General features: G+C 41.6%; 1 protein-coding gene across 1 annotated transcript; it reads right to left on the bottom strand.

Moving 5' to 3' along the window:
• Window positions 1-6,223: 6,223 nt before the first annotated feature.
• On the bottom strand, window positions 6,224-21,298 carry slc17a5 (solute carrier family 17 member 5). Its single transcript, NM_001173835.1, is given in 11 exon segments — window positions 6,224-7,035; window positions 7,291-7,381; window positions 7,607-7,754; window positions 7,954-8,086; window positions 8,161-8,322; window positions 8,777-8,895; window positions 9,185-9,271; window positions 9,429-9,516; window positions 9,715-9,948; window positions 10,124-10,317; window positions 21,117-21,298. Coding segments are annotated over 11 exon segments (1,479 nt in total). The 5' UTR covers window positions 21,202-21,298; the 3' UTR covers window positions 6,224-6,897.
• Between the last annotated feature and the right edge of the window lie 902 nt (window positions 21,299-22,200).

The raw sequence follows: 22,200 nt of genomic DNA on the forward strand, positions 1-22,200 counted from the left end.
CCAGTGTCCTAGACACAGGGCCAGTAGCGGTGCGCGGGTAAAATCACTGGGGAAGCCAAGCCATATTTACCACCTGTGTTGTGATAATGGCGTTGTTTGCTCTATACATCCTGTTCATTAATGTGCCTTGTGACCATGCTATATATTATAGGCCTAAAGCCCGAGACAACGGCAGAATAAATTCACACCTTTTATTTATCATAAAACCGATATCAACCTCTTTCCAAGTGAAGTCCACAAAGCATATTGCTTGTACAGTTACATGACCTACAGCATGGTCAAGCAAGTTAATGTTTCAGACATTTTCAGACCACTAAACAACTATTGATTTAGAACCACAGAGAGTTACCGCAAGTCACAAACAGGAGCTGCCTCCACTATGGCAGCACAATTTCAACTTCAACATCATCACCTCGGTTTAGTCTAATAAAGTGACAACTAAAAGATTCCAAAAACAATTTAGTCCAAGCTAAATATGTGGCTGTCCATGGGTCTGATTTCTGTGTGTGTGCATGCGAGTTTGTGAAAGTAGAAAAACATGTTGACTCACCCATGTTGTCTCAAACATCAATGCCATCCTCTCATGTTGACGAAACGGTCTGTCACTCTGTCATACACTACACGCTTTTTATTTTTTGTTGTCCTGGCTAAAATGCTTGCTCACTAGCCTAACTTCCATTCATGGGCAACGTTAGCTGGTTGACATTAGCCTTCTACATCTAGATACATATTGATCTTCCATCCTCTCAGGCCAGGGGAACAACAAGGTATGAATTAATGGTTGGATCAAAATCGCTGTTATAATCATTGGCCAGTACAGAGAATGAAATAAAACCACAAGTCTAAATCCATATCTCCATCCATGGCTATTTTTGGAAAGGGCCAATTTTAGCTAGCTAGCTTGCTAACCACTGGAGGACAACACGAGATGCAACAATTCAAGTGTTTTTGTCAATGACATATGCTCTCAATGGGATTTGATAGGAGTGACGCTAAATCCAAACTGGCTTCCCTTGACACTTTGGTGTGCCAGGACCAATCACAGTTGAGCTCGCTCAGTTTAGCTCAATGCTGATTGGCTAATTTTTAAAATACATTTTTTTTGTCAGGGGAGGCCCTATGCTCGCTGGCTTCCCTTGCCTTTGCGGTCGCCCGTAGCATTGATGTCATACTTGTTTAGACTAGACAGAATCAGATGGACTACACGTAGAGAGAGAGAGGCACTGTTTCGCTCGCTCACAATACTTTCTCCTGTGAGATACATTCAGCCTCTTGCAAATTGAAGAAAAAGTATGAAACACCGAGACTAAAGATACATTAATAATTTTTTGGGGAAAGCCTGGCTTCCCTTGGCAATCATGAATACACGCCACTGCGTAGAGCAGGGATGGGCAACTGGCTGCAAGCCCGCATCCCCCTTTTGAAGGCTCTCGGATCAATTTCCAAAACATCATTTTTTTTTTAGGGGGGAACTCCGTCTGGGTCTCAACTTGTTCCGAAGTAGAATACACAAGGTGCAATTTTGAAATTTGGTTGTGAGTCAACAGTTTTTCTCGTCATTCACTGATAGCCACTCAATTCGGGGCGGCAGGTAGCCTAGTGGTTAGAGCATTGGGCCAGTAACCGAAATCGAATCCCTGAACTGACAAGGTAAAAATCTGTCATTCTGCCCCTGAATAAGGCAGTTCACCCACTGTTCCTAGGCTGTCATTGTAAATAAGAATTTGTTCTTAACTGACTTGCCTAGTAAAATAAATAATTAACCCATGTCAGCTAACATTTTTTTGATTGGTAAGTGAGTCTAGTAGCCTGCTGTCTAAACTTGTAGTAATCAAGGTGTCAGTGTCACTCGTATATTAAAAACTGAAAAGATTTCTCTCCATCCTATGACAAAATGTGTAGAATTGCAGGAAATGATCTATAAAACGTACATTTTTCCTCTCCGTCTCATCTATAAATGTGTAGAATTGCACATAATTCATACCCCTGTACTTATTCCACATTTTGTTGTTACAGCCTGAATTCAAAATGGATAACCAAAACATTTTCTAAATTCTCACTCCATAATGACAGTGAAAACATGTTTTTAGAAAATGTTGCAAATTTATTGAAAATGAAATACAGAAATCTCATTTCATTAAATAAGTATTCACACCCGAGTCAATACTTTGTAGGAGCACCTTGGGTAACGATTACAGCGGAGTCTTTCTGGGTAAGTCTTTAAAGCCATGTTCACATTGGCAGTTGTTTTTGCACATCCAATTCGAATCTGTTCTTTTTCCTTAGGTCTGAACAGCCAAAAAGCACATGGAATCTGATATTTCAAGCCACATTTCAAACCACCTTCTTAGGTGGTTTGAAGTTAGATACAAATTTGTTTCTTGGCCATGTGACTTAAGAATGGTCAAATCTGATTGATTTGCCTCAAGTGGTTTTTAGACTTATTTGTCATATCTTGTTGCTTGCTAGCTTCTCTGTTGACAGTTTGACAAGAACATGTGGTAGCTAATTAGCTTGTTAATTGTTTACAAACAAATTAGTGAATGTGCTAGAAAGCTAAACAGCTAGCAAGTTGACTGCCTTGGCTAGCCAAAAATAAATACACTCAGCCAAAAGGAAACGTCCTCTCACTGTCAACTGTGTTTATTTTCAGCAAACTTAACATGTGTAAATATTTGTATGAACATAAGATTCAACAACACATAAACTGAACAAGTTTCACAGACATGTGACTAACAGAAATTGAATAATGTGTCCCTGAACAAAGGGGGGTCAAAAGTAACAGTCAGTATCTGGTGTGGCCACCAGCTGCATTAAGTACTGCAGTGCAGCTCCTCCTCATGGACTGCACCAGATTTGCCAGTTCTTACTGTGAGACGTTACCCCACTCTTCCGCCAAGGCACCTGCAAATTCCCGGATATTTCTGTGGGTAATGCCCCTAGCCCTCACCCTCCGATCCAACAGGTCCCAGACGTGCTCAATGGGATTGAGATCTGAGCTCTTCGCTGGCCATGGTAGAACACTGACATTCCTGTCTTGCAGGAAATCACGCACAGAACGAGCAGTATGGCTGGTGGCATTGTCATGCTGGAGGGTCATGTCAGGATGAGCCTGCAGGAAGGGTACCACGAGGGAGGAGGATGTCTTCCCTGTAACACAGCGTTGAGATTGCCTGCAATGACAACAAGCTTAGTCCGATGATGCTGTGACACACCGGCCCAGACCACGACGTACCCTCCACCTCCAAATTGATCCCGCTCCAGAGTACAGGCCTCGGTGTAACGCTCATTTCTTTGACGATAAACGCGAATCCGACCATCACCCTTGGTGAGACAAAACCGCGACTCGTCAGTGAAGAGCACTTTTTGCCAGTCCTGTGGGTTTGTGCCCATAGGCGACGTTGTTTCTGGTGAGGACCTGCCTTACAACAGGCCTACAAGTCCTCAGTCCAGCCTCTCAGCCTATTGCGGACAGTCTGAGCACTGATGGAGGGATTGTGCATTCCTGGTGTAACTTGGGCAGTTGTTGTTGCAATCCTGTACCTGTCCCGCAGGTGTGATGTTCGGATGTACCGATCCTGTGCAGGTGTTGTTATACGTGGTCTGCCACTGCGAGGATGATCAGCTGTCCGTCCTGTCTCCCTGTAGCGCTGTCTTAGGTGTCTCACAGTACGGACATTGCAATTTATTGCCCTGGCCACATTTGCAGTCCTCATACCTATTTGCAGCATGCCTAAGGCACGTTCACACAGATGAGCAGGGACCCTGGGCATCTTTCTTTTGGTGTTTTTCAGAGTGTGGGTATCTTTCTTTTGGTGTTTTTCAGAGTCAGTAGAAAGACCTCTTTGGTGTCCTAAGTTTTCATAACTGTGACCTTAATTGCCTACCGTCTGTAAGCTGTTAGTGTCTTAATGACTGTTCCACAGGTGCATGTTCATTAATTATTTATGGTTCATTGAACAAGCATGGGAAACAGTGTTTAAACCCTTTACAATGAAGCTCTGTGAAGTTATTGGCATTTTTACGAATTATCTTTGAAAGACCAGGGTCCTGAAAAAGGGACGTTTCTTTTTTTTGCAGAGTTTAGATTTGAAAGTGGGATCATCTTATCCTTTGAGGCTTTAAGTGTTCTTACACTATGATTTTGAACATTCAAAGCAACTGGGAAATGTCCGTGGCAGGCATCGTCACCTTAGCTTGCTATATAACGTCTGAGTGATGGGAAGCACGAGCACCAACACCAATCAGCCTACAACACTGCTCACACACCCGTTGTTACTATGACAACTAGCATAGCCATGTCAGCAAATGACTGCTGTCTGAACACACACATATCCGATTTGGTCACTTGTAACTTGTCTAGACAGTCAGTATTCCAAAAACAAAACTGATTTGAGCTTTAAGGCCTGCAGTGTGAACAAGGCTTTCTACACCTGGATTGTGCAACATTTCCCCATTTTTCAAGCTGTCAAATTGGTTGTTGATCATTGCTAGACAACAGACATGTAGATTTAAGTCATAACTGTAACTCGGTCACTCAGGAACATTCACTGTCTTCTTGGTAAACAACTCCAGTGTAGATTTGGGCTTGTGTTTTAGGTTATTGTCCTGCTGAAAGATTAGTCTCCCAGTGTCTGGTGGAAAGCAGAGAACCATGTTTTCTTCTAGGATTTTGCCTGTGCTTACCTCCATTCGGTTTCTTTTTTTAAATCCTGAAAAACTCCCTAGTCCTTACGATTACAAGCACCACTATGCTTGAAAATATGGAGTGGTACTCAGTAATGTTTGTATTCAGGACAAAAAGTGCCACATTTTGGTAGTATTACTTTAGTGTCTTGTTGAAAACCGGATGCATGTTTTAGAATATTTATATTTTCTACAGGCTTTCTCCTATTCACTGTCATTTAGGTTAGTATTGTGGAGTAACTACAATGTTGTTGATCTATCCTCAGTTTTCTCCTATCACAGCCATTAAACTCTGTTTTAAAGTCAACATTGGCCTCATGGTGAAATCCCTGAGCGGTTTCCTTCCTCTCCGGAAATGGAGTTAGGAAGGACGCATTTGTTGTGACTGGGTGTATTGACACACCATCCAAAGTGTAATTAATAACTTCACCATGCTCAAAGGGTAACTCGATGTCTGCTTTTATTTATTAATTTAAATCAATTTTAAATTCAGGCTGTAACACAATGTGGAAAAAGTCAAGGGGTGTGAATACTTTCTGAAGGCACTGTATAAGACGATTATCCATGTTTTGCACAGCAGGCACATGATTGGACTTTACAGCCATACCCTGGTTGGCTTTAGAATTACCCCAAATTAACTTGTCAGTGTAATTACAGCCTAAATGAGTCAAGACGCCCATGCATATTCAATACAATTTCCTTTAAATGTTTTATTAGACTTACATCGGTCATTGACTGAAATGTGCGGTTCCTCATTTGACCTCGCTTAAAGATCAGGCATCAAATATGCCAATATCCACATTTAAATTAAATGTGATTACTGTGGCTGCGTTTAGACAGTCCAATTTATTACCACGGTTGTATTTTTTGTTGATGGGTTTACAGGTACATTATCCATTTCAATTTAGGTTTATAAAACATGTACCTGTCGGCTGACTCGATTTGTTTTCAATAATATTTTCCAGTTAAAGGGTTCTTTTTTCATGGCTAGCTCAAAATTAGCTTTCCAAAAGTTATTTATATTGAGATCAGTTTTTCAGGAGCCCAAATGGTTTGGTAGTTGGGTTTCCCAAGGGATGCCATAGGCCAGCATAAGTAAATATTTGGAGTATGGGCATGCCCTTTTGATTTCCAGTTACATTGTTGTGAGCAAGAACAGGCAGCCCGATTCTGATTTTTTGATAGATCAGATGGGAAAAGATCTGATGTGATTGGAAAATAGATCAGAACGTCTAAACGCTGCCTTGTGTACAAAGCTTATACAGAGACGGTATGTAACTAACATCACGATGAAATGGCAATTTGAGAACCGGACCATTTGAGGTCTCAAACATAAGTACTGTTCCTTTAGGTGGGGGAAACAAAGCCTGTGCAATAAATATCACCCTCACATAAAGCAACCAAATTGGCAGTATGCCATGATTAACATTGTAAGTAGCGTGTAAAGCAGCTCTCCATCCTCTGAAATGTTGGCGGGCAGAATTTCTGATAAACATTGAAACATCGTCATTAAAAATAAATCAAGTAGACAAGTAAGTCCCTTTAACTCCTTCATTGTAGTTGGTCCAGCAAGTAAACATAACTGATCAGTAAAAAAAATAAAAGACACATTTGGATGATAGACAAATTTACACAGGGAATACTGCTGTTTATGAGTATTCTGTCACATGTATTGATTAGATGAAATATACTGGGTTGATGATCATAGTTCTATACTTTAGGCACAAGCGGAAGGCCAAAAAAACAAATTTCTCACAAGTAAAGAAACCCACATGGATTCTATCCTGGGTGATTGTGCTCTTTCAGTTGGCAATAACTCTGCTACATACAAAAACCTTAATTTATATGGCTTTTTTTGTCACCTGAGCATCTAACAGAGGAGCAACAAATGACAGTGGAAATGCTACTTGTCTGATGTCAGTCCATGTAAAACTTAAAATGTAACGGATTTTTAAAAACAAGCAAACAAAGTTAAATACCACGTGGTTATCATAATCACAAGAGCCTACAAAGAGTAAAATATTAATTGATTTAAAAAAATGCACTTATACCCGTTATTGGGTCCACTTACCAAAACTAAAAACATTAAAATATTAGAGGTTACTTTAGAAAGCTGTTTCCCCACTAGGGTTGTGTGTAGAATAGCTTGGTTGAAACGGTCCCGTGGATGTGAGTCCATTTTGGTCCACAGGGGGTCACCCTTTGTCCCCCTCAGTTGCCATGGGAATGGGGATTGTGGACAGCCCAGGGTTGCACCACGCCTTGACCAAACACAGTGTAGAAAACTGCTCCAAACAGGTTGATCCCAGCAGAGATGTAGAACACTGTCTGCCACTCCTCTATAGTGTTCTACAATAGGAAGCAGAGACATCTGTGAGACCAATAAAGTAGGTTGAAGTTGCCCCCATCTATACACTGGTTTAAGGTCAGTGCTGCCTTTTTTCTCCCAAATACTAGTTAAGGCTAAGCTGATCCTAGATATGTGGCAACTTTTCCCCCACATCCTGAGCCCAACACACACCCTACACTTCCAACAATCATGAGTTTTGTAACGCGGTGCTTTCATTGTCTGAAAGATATGATGAAACCAGATGTGATTCTTACATTTTTGGTCAAGGCTCTTGCTATGACTGGTCCCACCATACCAGGTATTGTGGCAAAGGAGTTGGTGATTCCCAACAAAATTCCAGCATAACTAAAAGGGAAAAGGAACATTCACACTACACAATTATACATCTCTCAACAAGACAATTTGATGGTTATATCTGTGTTACCATTTTACTATGCCATTTAAGTACATTTCTGGTAATTTCTCTTGCATATCAGGCAGTCAAAATTTCTCAATACTGCCCCCGAGCCTCAACAGGTTAAAATTAAGCACTACCATAGTAACAGTATCAATAGTGATGACCAGTCTTACGATGGGGCAATGTCGAGATGGTTGATGTTGAAGCCGGAGGCAACGATTCCTCCCAGGGAGGAAGAGATGGAAAGGAAGGCTACTGCCAGGATGTAGTTACAGCCTGTATACCCAGCAGCCACGATGAACACTGCCGGCCCAATCATACCTACATACACAGACCGAACATGGTAAACGTAGGCTACGTGGATAGAAGACATTGACAACAAAAATGTGATTTATCCAAATGTAGAGGTAACCAGCTAAAAGACAGACCATGTGGGTGTTTGAATTGGCAGATTGTGAGCAGAGATGGGTCTTGTGTAAGCATGACTGCATGTGTGTGTTACGATGATGCTGCTCCTCACCTACGAGACTGAAGGCCTTCCTGACAACCACAGTCCGGTAGAAGCAGTTCTCCCTCAGGTAGTCAGCCAGCTGGCCTCCCAGCACGGCCAGCAGCCCACAGCCAATGTAGGGCAGAGCCGACAGGGCACCGTTCTAATATGGGAAAACACTGGGTTAATAACAAGTCTGTGGGTGTGTATAAACTCAGAACAAGTGTATAAACTCACCTCTTTGATGCTGAAGCCCAAGACATCACTCATGTATGTGGGCAGCAAAGTGAGTAGTGTGTAGAATGTCCAGTTGTAGGAGAAGTGAGCCACTACTATGGCCCACAGCGGCATGGACGTCAAGATGGACCCCCAGGGGATGTGGTCACCCGACAAAGTGAGCTGAACAAGAGAACAAAAAGACTGCCATCTTAAAATACCACTTGACTTGCACGTGAAATATTACTGTTCTCACAGGCTTATTTGAGGGTGGCTGAGAAAAGCACTTTGTGGATGTTAAAAAAAAAAATTAAAAAGGGGGGAAAAAGGAGTGTTTCTAGTCAATGTCTGCCAAGTGTTGTATAACAAATGTGAAGTAAAATATAATAAAAAAGTTATGACTGCAGTAAAAAGGTTTGCAAAAAAAGGTGTTGCTCCAGTTGAATGTTGTTACATTTTACACTGTAACAATGACTTTTTATTTTCTTCTCACATGTACTATACATAACTTCACTGTATTCTACATTTCTGAACTAAATCCTCACGAGCCTGACACAACCAGTCTGCCATTTGACCAAGAGATTGGGCCTTAGATAAAGTTCAGACACTACAATTCCCAGCTGCCTTTGCAACGTACCTCCTTATTCAGGGAGGAAGTGATGTAGAGTCGCTCCTGTTCTGTGATCCGCGGGTGTGTGCTGGGAGTGTTACTGACAAGGAGCGCCCAGAGGATGAACCACACAATTCCCACAATACCTAAACACACACAGTCAAATAATGCACAAACTAAGTTGCTTTGGATAAGAGTGTCTGCTAAATAACTCAACTATACATTTTTTTAAAAAACAAGCATTGCTTGTGTCATAGACTTAAATTTCCCCCACTCAAATTTTCCACTAACTGTTTTCCCCTTCATGTTCCGTAAAAAAAGATTGTATAAACAAGGAAACAGTGTCTGTATTCATTGCATGTGTAAGCATGAAAACAGACAAAACTGTCTCTCTGCACAAAGCTGACACTACGGAAAACCCTCTGCTAGCCTTACCAAAGATATAGAAGACCCAGGTCCAGTCAAGGTAGAAGCAGATCTGAGCAGACAGGGGAAGGGCGACCACTGTACCCAGCTGAGCACCTGGAGAGAGGTGTTTTTTTAGTAAACTGCCTTGTGGAGAAAAAAAATACAAATATCACCTCAATTTAGGAAAGGTATAAGTCACACATGCAAACATGAGTGAGTTCCCAGAGTAAGAAAGGGTGTGTGTGCAGGGTGGGATAAGAGTGAGCATTACCAGTGTAAGCGATGGTGAGCAATCGGCTCCTCTCCATTGGCGGGGCCCAAAATGCCCACATGGCGTGCATGGCTGGAAACGTCACTCCCTGTTGAGAAATTCAAAAATATTCCTGGGTTACAGACTCGGTACACACTGAGAAGTAATCAGGTAAACATTATGAGCAAAATAACACCCGTTTTTTTTTTTTTTTGTGAATAGAGGTCATAAAGATGCTAAAGTGTGAGTTCTCATGAGTACTCGACAGAGCTTATAGCAATCCTGCGTGTACACACACGCACACTACCTCTCCGATACCCTCCAGCACTCTGACAGCGATAAGGTAGCCTGCACCCAGGTCGGCAGCCACGGGGGTGAGTAGGGTGAAAACCACAGTTCCCAGGATTCCTAGGCCCAGTAGCCATTTGGCCCCATACTTGCGTGCCAGGTAGCCCCCTGGGATCTGAGTCAGGATGTAGCCGTAGAAGAAGGAGCCCAGGATCCAGCCTTGGGTCTCAGAGTCCCAGTCATACACACTGGCCTGCCAGACACACAAAAACACAGATAATGCTTTCTTTCTGGCCAGAGCAAACGGGACAGTCAACACAGATGTGGTTGCTAATCATGTGGTTTCGTGATTAAGTGTTACAGTCAGTCATAGTGTGGTTGTGTAATGTGTGCAGTAATAGTGGTCGTAGTATTACATGGTTACTCACAGTGTGGTTGTATATGGGGCGAGCAGGGCTGGAGTGTGCAGGACATATTGATTTGCTGGTGTTGCCGCTGGCGTCTGTGTTGTTAAGCATGTCCACCATGGCAACGCTGAGGTTGACCCTAAGGGCATAGGCCACAAAGAAACCATAACAGGAGAGCAGGGACAGACTGTACCTCGAAGAGCAGCACGCAGGGGCTGGGAGAGAGGGGAGACCACAAAGAAACAGAGAGAGTTGTGAGGTGCTATAATTCATTGGATCAGGCATAGTACAATATCACAGGATAATACATTATGAGAATGCTAAATGTTAACAGCTACATCTTTTGTCCTTCACAATATTCAACAGCAGTGAAAGATATATTTCTGTCGAGGCGCACTTTGAAGATGCTAGAACAGTCCACATTAACAAACAAAACGAGTAAAGAACAGAAAACTATTCTACTATGGGGTAATCTATTTACCTAGTCGGCTTGTTGTTGTGTGCACACTGCTGTTGGAGCAAGGAATACAAGCATTTCGCTACACCCGCAATAACATCTGATAAATGTGTGTATGTGATCAATACAATTTGATTTATGCGAGATGAATATCTCCTCGAGGAAATGCATTCAAGTTACAAGTGCCATAGGGAGGGAAACATGCATTCAAAGCATAACAATTCTTGTAATCGTGGGGGATATTTGTTTTGTTTTAATGGCCTTTGTTAAAAAGGCCACCCTACCTCAAAACATACTTTAGAGAGAGACTTCATTTGTGATGAGACAGATGACATTTTTAATTGGGCAAGAGTAGTGGCAACCACAGAAAGCCATGCACAGTGCAATATGTTTTTAAAAAAAGTATAATCATTTTACTAAAATATGTTACTGGGCTCATTTCCGGAGGGAGAAATTATATTGTAAATAGTGTCAGCATAATTTTATTTGCAATATATATATTTTTAATAATGTCCTTTAAAAAGTCACCAGAACTGACCTTTTCAGTCCTACATAAAAATTATCCGGGGGGGGGATAATGCCCTCTAAAAATAATGTATGCCTTGTGGCAAAAGTGGCAGTTGTGCCCTTGGACTGAATATAATAATTATAATTCCCTTCTCCCGGCTGCCAATCAGCATAGCCTACTCCAAAGAAGCTCTCACTCACATGGGTCTCTTAGATATCTCAATTCTTATTAGCCAATGCCTGTCACGTGATCAGGTCCTTCTCACAGGCATTTCAGATCTGAAGTAAGCTACAAGTGAAGACCGACACATCAGGAATGCAACAGCGCGAGTCCTTATTGAATTCCGAGTCGCATATTGAAGATGTTAGAAGAACTGTCCACATTTACTTTTCAACAGCCAACATGATGAGTAGGCCTAACGAACAGCAAAAGCACTAGCCTATTTCAATCTACTATCCCCAAACAAAAAGTTGACCTATTCTATTGGTCAGCTTGTCCTGTGTGAGAAATAAATATTCCAAACATCCTCTGGGAGAGTTGTGGGACCCAATAGATCACAAATTAATACAAATCTCTGTCATACACACATTATGTGTATATATACACATACACACATATATATATATATGTGTGTATATATATATATATATATATATATATATACACACACACATATACGTGTATATATACACACACACACACATATACGTGTATATATACACACACACACATATACGTGTATATACACACACACACACACACACACACACATACACATGTGCACACACACACACACACACACACACACACACACACACACACACACACACACACATGACAGAGATTTGTATTAATTTGGGATCTATTGGGTCCCACAATATATATATATATAGCTTAAAATTGTAATAAACTATTAGGTTATTTCTTTACATTATAAAAATTCAGCTATGTGCACACAGCAGTAGGCTATAAGCGCGAACGTTCCAAATGCAGTAAGCGGGAAAACACTGTTCCCAAAAGTACACCGCAAATGTGAGCGGTTTCATATGAGATAAAAATATCCTTTTCAAATGTAGAAAGAGGGAAGCTCTAAAGATGCATCAACAAGCATGGGTTGTTAATATGACTAGGATTGTGTCTTTGGCTGCTGGACAACAAAAGTTGAGAACATGAGAAATACTGGTGTCAATGAGGAAGGGTTTATAAAAGAATCCCCTAAACATTCCTATGGTTGGAACATGGTAAGACATGCCTCATAAAAATGCAAAAAATAAATAAAGGAATTACGTTTATGGATAAATTTGATCTAAATGTTGACTGCCTCGGCTCAGATTACAAGGAGGGTGATGTTGCAAAGCGCAACAGGCACTGCCCTTTCTCTCCTATCGTGTGATCTGTGTGAACAATGTGTGAACAATATCGGAATGAACAATGCCTCTAGTATGTCACAGAAGCAAGCCTTTAGATATGAGTAATTACATTATATTTGCAAAACATGACTGGCGTTTAGCGCACACACATAACCAAAAGTATGTGGACACCTGCTCGTTGAACATCTCATACCAAATCATGGGCATTAATATGCCCCCCCCCCCCCCTTTGCTGCTATAACAGCCTCCACTCATCTGGGAAGGCTTTCCACTAGATGTTGGAACATTGGAAGCAAGTCCCCGCAGCATTCAGCCACAAGAGCATTAGTGAGGGTATTAGGTCTGGCTCGCAGTGGGCGTTCCAATTCATCCCAAAGGTGTTTGATGGGATTGAGGTCAGGACTGTGCCGGCCAGGCAAGTTCTTCCACACTGATTTCGACAAACCATTTCTGTATGGACCTCGCTTTGTGCACGGGGGCATTATCATGCTGAAACAGGAAATGGCCTTCCCCAAACTGTTGTTGCCACAAAGTTGGAAGCCAAGAATCGTCGAGAATGTCATTGTATACTGTAGCATTAAGATTTCCCTTCACTGGAACTAAGAGGCCTAGGCCAAACCATGAAAAACAGCCCCAGGCCATTATTCCTCATCCACCAAACTTTACAGTTGGCACTAAGCGGTCGGGCAGGTAACGTTCTCCTGGTATCCAAAAAAATGTCTCCAAGGTCCAATGGCAGCGCTTGGCATTGCGCATGGTGATCTTAGGCATGTGGGCGGCTGCTCGGCCATGGAAACCCATGAAGCTCCCAGTGAACAGTTCTTGTGCCGACGTTGCTTCCAAAGACAGTTTGGAACTCCGTAGTAAGTGTTGCAAGCGATGACAGATGATTTTTACACAATACACGCTTCAGCGGAGCCATTCTGTGAATTTGACAAACTGACTTGTTGGAAAGGTGGCATCCTATGACGGTGCCATGTTGAAAGTCACTGACCTCTACAGTAAGGCCATTCTAATGCCAATGTTCGTCTATGGAGATTGCATGGCTGTGTGCTCGATTTTATACACCCGTCAGCAACGGGTGTGGATGAAATAGCCGAATCCACTCATTTGAAGGGGTGTCCACATACTTTGTATATATATACACAGTACCAGTCAAAAGTTTGGACACACCTACTCATTCAAGGGTTTTTCTTTATTTTTACTATTTTCGACATTGTAGAATAATAGTGAAGAGATCAAACTATGAAATAACACATATGGAATGATGTGGTAACCAAAGTATTAAACAAAGATTTGTGTTAAGCAAATCAAAATATATTTCATATTTTAGATTCTTCAAAGTAGCCACACTTTGCCTTGACAGCTTTGCACACCCTTGGCATTCTCTCAACCAGCTTCATGAGGAATGCTTTTCCAACAGTCTTGAAGGAGTTCCTACATATGCTGAACACTCGTTGGCTCCTTTTCCTTCACTCTGCAGTCCAACTCATCCCAAACCATCTCAATTGGGTTGAGGTTGGGTGATTGTAGAGGCCAGGTCATCTGATGCAGCACTCCATGACTCTCGTTGGTCAAATAGCCCTTACACAGCCTGGAGGTGTGTTTTGGGTCATTGTCCTGTTGAAAAACAAATGATAGTCCCACTAAGCACAAACCAGATGGGATGGCGTATCGCTGCAGAATGCTGTGGTAGCCATGCAGGTTAAGTGTGCCTTGAATTCTAAATAAATCACCAACAGTGTCATCAGCAAAGCACCCTCACACCTCCTCCTCCATGCTTCACGGTGGGAACCACACATGCGGATATCATCCGTTCACCTACTCTGCGTCTCACTAAGACAGCAGTTGGAACCAAACATTTCAAATTTGGACTCCATTGCTCGTGTTTCTTGGCCCAAGCAAGTCTTTTCTTATTGATGTCCTTTAGTAGTGGTTTGTAGTGGTTTCTTTGTAGCAATTTGACCATGAAGGCCTGATACAGCGGTAACTCTGGGTCTTCCTTTCCTATGGCGGTCCTCATGAGAGCCAGTTTCATCATAGCACTTGATGGTTTTTGCGATTGCACTTGCAAAGTCCTTAATTTTCAGGATTGATTGACCTTCATGTCTTAAAGTAATGATGGACTGTTGCTTCTGTTTGCTTATTTGAGCTGTTCTTGCCATAATATGGACTTGGTCTTTTGCCATATAGCTAGCTACCTTCTGTATACCACCCCTTCCTTATCACAACTGATTGGCTCAAACGCATTAAGGAAAGAAATTCCACAAATTAACTTTTAACAAGGCACATGAAGCTGGTTGAGAGAATGCCAAACACGTGCAAAGCTGTCACCAAGGCAAAGAAAGGGTGGCTATTTCAAGAATCTCAAATAGTTTTGGTTACTACATGACTCCATGTGTTATTACATAGTTTTGATGTCTTCACTATTATTCTACAATGTCAAAAATAGTAAAAATAAAGAAAAACCCTTGAATGAGTAGGTGTGTCCAAACGTTTGACTGGTACTGTAGATGTAATTAAAAGTCTCATTAAACTTTGGCTACATTTTCAGGCGCCTCCCACATGTCAGCATAGGTCTGGACATGACAGGATGTAGCCAAAGGCTATCCCCTGCACTTCAACATGTAGGCTAATATTTATGTACATTTGCATACCACATGCTCTTAAGAGAATAAGCTACTGTTTTTTGGTTGTCAAATAAATGTAATTGGCTATTTTGGTTAACTGGGAACCTCTTGAAGGCCAAATGGCCTTGCGCCTAAAATCACAAAATTCCAGCCCTGGACCTTGGACCCCTTTTGTGATCCACACTGTTCTACAGCATCTCTCTGTTTTTAGTACCATTAACTATGGCTGAGAGCAGTTTATGAGACTGAAGATTGCCATGATTCAACAATAACATACTTTTTTTACCCAAAGCATTCCTTCCAGAACAGAAGCTCGTTTCATGCAGCCTGACAAATATTCCTCTCATGACCACCATTCAAAAATCGATATGTCCGTGGGAATGAAATGGTGTCCGTCTACTCTTTACCATGGAGTATCTAAACCTGGAACCTGAAGGTAATACAAGACATGCAACTCAGAGTGAAGAGGATGGCGCCTCGTTCATTTAAATGGTTAGGCCTATAGGCTACTTCTGACAGTTGAGGCGCCAGCAGGTCTAGAATAAATATTTGACAGATGAATATGGTAATATTGGTAAATAGTGCATAGGAAACAAATGCTTGGTAAAACAGTTTTTAAAAAATGCCTGTTTTAAAATAAACCTGCAACAGTTGTAAATGACACTTGTTCTACAACCCGTGACACAAGCAATAAACTGCTGGCATGAAGAAAATCCAAATCTCGAGACCGTGGAGAAATATTAAAACCGTGGCACTGACTACACAGAGAAGGTAGGGTGGTTGGTTGAGATGTGTCCCCCATATTCAGCTGCTGTTCACATGGTAGACTGCTTGTAGGCCCCACTCTTGTTCGGGAAACACTGGATTAGCCTTACTTCTCCCACGACTACCACTCTCCCCACTCCAAATTACATCAAGACAACACAAAAAAACTACGGGGCAACTTCCAGACAGTTACATAGGCCTAACAGGCTGACTATGTCTAAATTCTTACTTGACAGGACGGCAGTTATCCATTTCCGTAACGCACTTGAGTTCATTTCCATATGCTATTTTGCGTAGTTCTAAAACTCAATATACTTAACCAATATTGATCTGTCCAGAAGAAAAACGTTATGGCCTTTTAACAGATTGAGGATGTGTTGATTCCTGCTTGCTGGCTTCAATTTGCTACAGGAGAAGCGCATCCCCAGTAGGCTAATCAACCTTATGTATACACACCCTAAGTCGATTCCTGGGCCAAAGGAGAGGTGGAGTCAAGGAGTATACGATACGATCCTCAAAAATAATATCCCGATATATAACTATCCCCCCCCCCCCCATCACTAGTGATTAAGGACCGTTTAAAACAGACACCAGTTAGAGAGCCCTGAAGGAACAATGTCTCACAGGGGAATGTCCCACTATTAGTCCAAGGGCCACCAACCAAAAAAAGTGTTTTGTGACCTAGAAAACAAAACCGTAAAATGTCTACATCATTTTATAGATCATTTTATTAAGAATTTGTGATCTACAACTTGTAAAAAAGTTGCACATTAAATATTACAAATCAAAAAGGTACAATTTTGAAATCATAGTGCATTTTGGGTAAGTTCTCCCTTGTTACTTCTTGGTTACAATTGTTACACACTTTCTCATAATTGCAGAAAGCAACGCATGTACCGAGTAGGGTCTATCTAGGGCTGGGCGATATGGCCTACAACTTGTTGGGCCGGCAGGTAGCTGGGCGATATGGCCTACAACTTTTGGGGTGGCAGGTAGCCTAGTGGTTAGAGCGTTGGGCCAGTAACCGAAAGGTTGCTGGATCGAATCCCTGAGCTGACAAGGTAAAAATCTGTCATTCTGCCCCTGAATAAGACAGTTAACCCACTGTTCCTAGGCTGTCATTGTAAATAAGAGTTTGTTCTTAACTGACTTGCCTAGTAAAATAAAGGTTACATTGAAAAATAAAAATAAAAAAATGGCCAAAATTTCCCCTTTTTTTTTTTTTTTTACAGCATTTAATGTTTTTGAATAATAAACGTTCACAATTTTCTCAATGCATAACCCAGGGTGGCAACACATACATTCTAAGTGATTTCAATGGGCCTTTTCTACTGTTCAATTCAACTTCAACCAAAACAATGTCAGCATTTTCATCAATTTCTGTATTTGTTGCACTCATTTCCACACTGCCACGTAGGGCTGCACGATATGGGCAAACAATCTAGACCTTATTTTTAACCAAATGCTGCAACTGCGATTTGACCTATGATTAGATCAAAACACTTTGATGAACCGTTGGAATCATGGAAATATAATGATTATTCCAATTCTATAGTTGGAATATAATAGTGGGCAATTTGAATTCAGTGTATGACAACGAATGAAAATGCCTGGGAGGAGTTATTGTGACAGGGTAGGAACTGTTGATAAGTGTTTACTAGGGGACCCTATAATATTTGGCTACATTGAATGTTCTCTCTTAGCTACTTCATGTAGCTAACATATTCTTGCTTCGCATATTCCTCTAATTTAGACAACGTACTGATTTAGGTCTACACCATCCCTGGAATTATCAGGCTGTATAGCTAATTACGCTCAGTACATTTATTAGCTAGCTAGCGATTAGCGGCCCAACTTGCTAAGAAAAGACCAAACTAGCTGTTTACAGATGTAAGAAACACAAACCAATAGTGTAATTATAGAACGCTGGTGGATTTATAGTAAGAAGCAAAATGAAAACAGCATCGTTGTCATCAACATTGTTGCATGTGCTGCATTGCCCATGCAGCCTGGATGAGGAACAAATGCTCTCCTTGAGTGACAGGGGGCGAGGCTAGGTCTGTCTGGAAAGCAGCATGGAGAGAGCGGAGATGACTCAAGTAGCGAACTCCAAAAATGGACGTTACAGGCGTATCACAAACCAAAACATTCAAATACCATTATAGAAGGTAAAGTAAAAACCGGTCCGTGCATCAATAACGGTATATCGTCAGATACAGTATACCGCCTAACCCTAGATCTACTTTTATTTTACCTTTATTTAACTAGTCAAGTCAGTTTAAGAACAAATTCTTATTTACAATGACGGCCTACCCTATCTAGGGACTGCAGTTTCTACATACTGTTCCCACTGCTATTGAGGCTCCAAGCTAGCTAGGACATTGAACAGTGTCCTTTGCTCCCGCCTGACGAGCACTTCTTTCCTGCAGTTATTTTAACATTACGGCGAGGGTAGTGCCCCACAACAGTTGGGTTTGCTACACTAGCTAGCTACTTGCACTGCAGTAACCTTAACTTGCTATGGATAGGGGGCAGTATTTTCACAGCCGGATAAAAAACATACCCGATTTAATCTGGTTATTACTCCTGCCCAGAAACTAGAATATGCATATAATTAGTAGCTTTGAATAGAAAACACTCCAACGTTTCTAAAACTGTTTGAATGGTGTCTGTGAGTATAACAGAACTCAAATGGCAGGCCAAAACCTGAGAAGATTCTGTACAGGAAGTACCCTGTCTGACCATTTCTTGGCCTTCTTTGTCATCTCTATCCAAAACAAAGGATCTCTGCTGTAACGTGACACTTTCTAAGGCTCCCATAGGCTCTCAGAAGGCGCCAGAACGTTGAATGATGACTCTGCAGTTACTGGCTGAAAAACAGTAGTGCATTTGGTAAGTGGTCGATCTGAGAACAATGAGACGTGCGCGCGCGTGAAGAGTCCATTTTACTTTTTCAGTCTTTGAACGAAAACAACGACTCCCGGTCGGAATATTATGGCTATTTTACGAGAAAAATTGATTTTAAACAGCGTTTGACATGCTTCGAAGTACGGTAATGGAATATTTAGAATTTTTTTGTCACGATACGCGTCCGCGCGTCACCCTTCGGATAGTGTCTTGAACACACGAACAAAACGCCGCTATTTGGATATAACTATGGATTATTTGGAACCAAACCAACATTTGTTGTTGAAGTAGAAGTCCTGGGAGTGCATTCTGACGAAGAACAGCAAAGGTAATCCAATTTTTCTTATAGTAAATCGGAGTTTGGTGAGTACCAAACTTGGTGGGTGTCAAATTAGCTAGCCCGTGATGGCGAGCTATCTACTCAGAATATTGCAAAATGTGCTTTCACCGAAAAAGCCATTTTAAAATCGGACACCGCGATTGCATAAAGGAGTTCTGTATCTATAATTCTTAAAATAATTGTTATGTTTCTTGTGAACGTTTATCGTGAGTAATTTAGTAAATTCACCGGAAGTGTTCGGTGGGAATGCTAGTTCTGAACGTCACATGCTAATGTAAAAAGCTGGTTTTTGATATAAATATGAACTTGATTGAACAAAACATGCATGTATTGTTTAACATAATGTCCTAGGCGTGTCATCTGATGAAGATCATCAAAGGTTAGTGCTGCATTTAGCTGTGGTTTTGTTTTTTGTGACATTATATGCTAGCTTGAAAAATGGGTGTCTGATTATTTCTGGCTGGGTACTCTCCTGACATAATCTAATGTTTTGCTTTCGTTGTAAAGCCTTTTTGAAATCGGACAGTGTGGTTAGATAAAGGAGAGTCTTGTCTTTAAAATGGTGTAAAATAGTCATATGTTTGAAAAATTGAAGTTTTCGGATTTTCGAGGAGTTTGTATTTCGCGCCACGCCCATCATTGGATATTGGAGCAGGTGTTCCGCTAGCGGAACGTCTAGATGTAAGAGGTTAACAGAACTGCGGGAGAGCAGTGCTCGGCAGGCGGGGGCGAAGGACAATGTGTACCGGTGTCCTAGCGAGCTAGCAGCCTCCTCCTCCTTCCGTGGGGTTTTTGGCGGTTGGCATCCAACGTTATTGGTGCATTACCGCCACCTGGTGGCTGGACCAGAGACAGCGCTAGCAGCCTCAATGGCAGTGTGCCCGGCCTGTAGTGACACACATTGTGTGTGGCATGTCGTGGGCAGGGCATGTAGTAACCGCAGTCTGCAGATAGATATTATAGCAGGTACTGGACCGGAGGAATCACATAATCATATGGGATATGATGCTATTGAAACATATTACATGTATTTTTTGGCAGATTGGTTGCCACGCAAGACCGTTTTGCATGGCTGCTTGCTGCTTCCTTGTAGCATTTCAGCTAAGCCTAACACATTCTCCTAACCGGTTTAGCTAAATAGGCAACAGCCGGGTCAGGGATACAGTATTTTCAATCCACCTCAGGTATCTTTGTAGGTCGTCACTAGTTACTACAGCCAAAGTCCTAAACCCTGCCTATTTCCACAATTTATCTTAAAATTGTATTTTCAAATGAACCCCACTGCTAACCTTAAGACCAAAAAGTACATTTTATTTTTCATGAATTTTTACGATATAGATGGCTTTGTGGTAACTAGTGGGAACTGTCTTTCTACGCCTGCTACGTTAGGTTTCCGTATTCTAGCTTATGTCGATCCACCCACTTATTTTGTAACGCTCACTTTCAGACACACCCCACGTATGCAGTTACCCATACCTGGTTTTCTGGGTCACGGGACAACACATTTTTTGGTTGGTGGCCCTTGGACTATGGTCCCCACCATTTCAATAATACATGTCACTAATAGCAAATGGACATGCATGGGCTGGTCAAACAAGTTGCTAAAGACTATGGTTTACAGTAAATCATACATATGAGCCAAAACATTCTTTATGAACAGTTCTCATATTACCTGTGTAAATACGTTTTGTTTTTTAAAGTGCCCTGGGGGTAAGGAATGTTTTTTGGATTTTTAAGTCTCTCAGCGGAGCACATGATTAAATGTTTGGTTCAAGCTGGGCTGAAGCGCGTTTAGGGTACGCTTTCTTTCCATCACCTGATTCTCGTAAACAAAGAAAAAAAGGGTGAGGCAGTATGCAAGCAGCCGAGGCATTAGTTTGCTACTGTAACTAGTTAGTTACGCAGATAATTTATCTGAATGTTTCGAAATTAACTAGTAAGTTAGACATTTTTTCTGTAGCCTATGTCAATTTAAGTACTCCGATTGTAAATATTAGTTAGCTATCTAACAAGGCAGGTGTTTCAGCTGACACTCACCTTTTTCGACTTTATCATCTTGTCGACTGAGCAACAACGGTTGTTCTTGGTCATCGGTCTCCGTGTCCGATATATATCGGTCCATTGCACATCAGAGTTCAATGTTTTGAGTTGCCATACCTGCAGTTAGAATTGAATGTACTGAGCTAGCTAGCTATATGAACGATTGAATCACGAGAACTGTGAACGGAAGTTCGGAAAGGAACCGGTGTGAGGTCCATTTCTTCTTCTTTGGTGGGGTTTTACGGCGGACTATATCCTCCAATGGTGTATTGCCGCCATCTATTGGGTGGAGTGAAAACTAAGCAGCGTTAACTCCAAAAAAAGGGGGAAGCTTGAAAAACATAATATTTTATTTAACTAGGGAAGTCAGTTAAGAACAAATTCTTATTTACAATGATGGCCTACATCGGCCAAACCCGGAAGACGCTGGGCCAATTGTGCACCGTCCAATGGGACTCCATTGGGACACCACAGCCTGTATTCGAAAGAGGGTGTCTGTAGTGACACCTCAAGCACTGAGATGCAGTGCCTTAGACCACAGCACCCCTCAGGAGCCCCTATAAATCACAAACAAAACACACACACAAAACATACTCAGTCTTACTCAAACGTCTACTCAGATCACTACACAGGCTCCAATAACATTTGTACCATGTTGTGCTGCTACAATGTTCACAACCGCCCACAACCGCAAGACTGTCCAGAGGGTGGTGCGGTCTGCACAACTTTATGTTGGCCCTAACAGTTTGTGGGCTCCGTTTGTCACCGTTATAGTGCAATTAATGTATTGTTTAGTGTTGTGTTGTGTTGTGTAGTGGCTTTGCTGGCATGTATCCCACATTTGTTTTTGTTGCCCCACCAAGATTCACATGCTAAAATCGCCACTGGGAGCTTCCGATAACTCCGACAGTAGGCCTATGTGAACACTACAATAATTTCAAGCTCCCACATTTGGGTTTTAAATCATACTTTGCATAACTTAATAACATGCAACTAAATTCGTAAAAAATTAAATCAATAAAAGTGCTTTCAGAATATCAAGGTATATTATTCTATCAAAACAGTTTTTTGTGTGTTTCTA

Source organism: Salmo salar, chromosome 18 (assembly GCF_965601325.2).
Source record: "Salmo salar chromosome 18, fSalSal1, whole genome shotgun sequence".
NCBI lineage: Eukaryota > Metazoa > Chordata > Actinopteri > Salmoniformes > Salmonidae > Salmo > Salmo salar.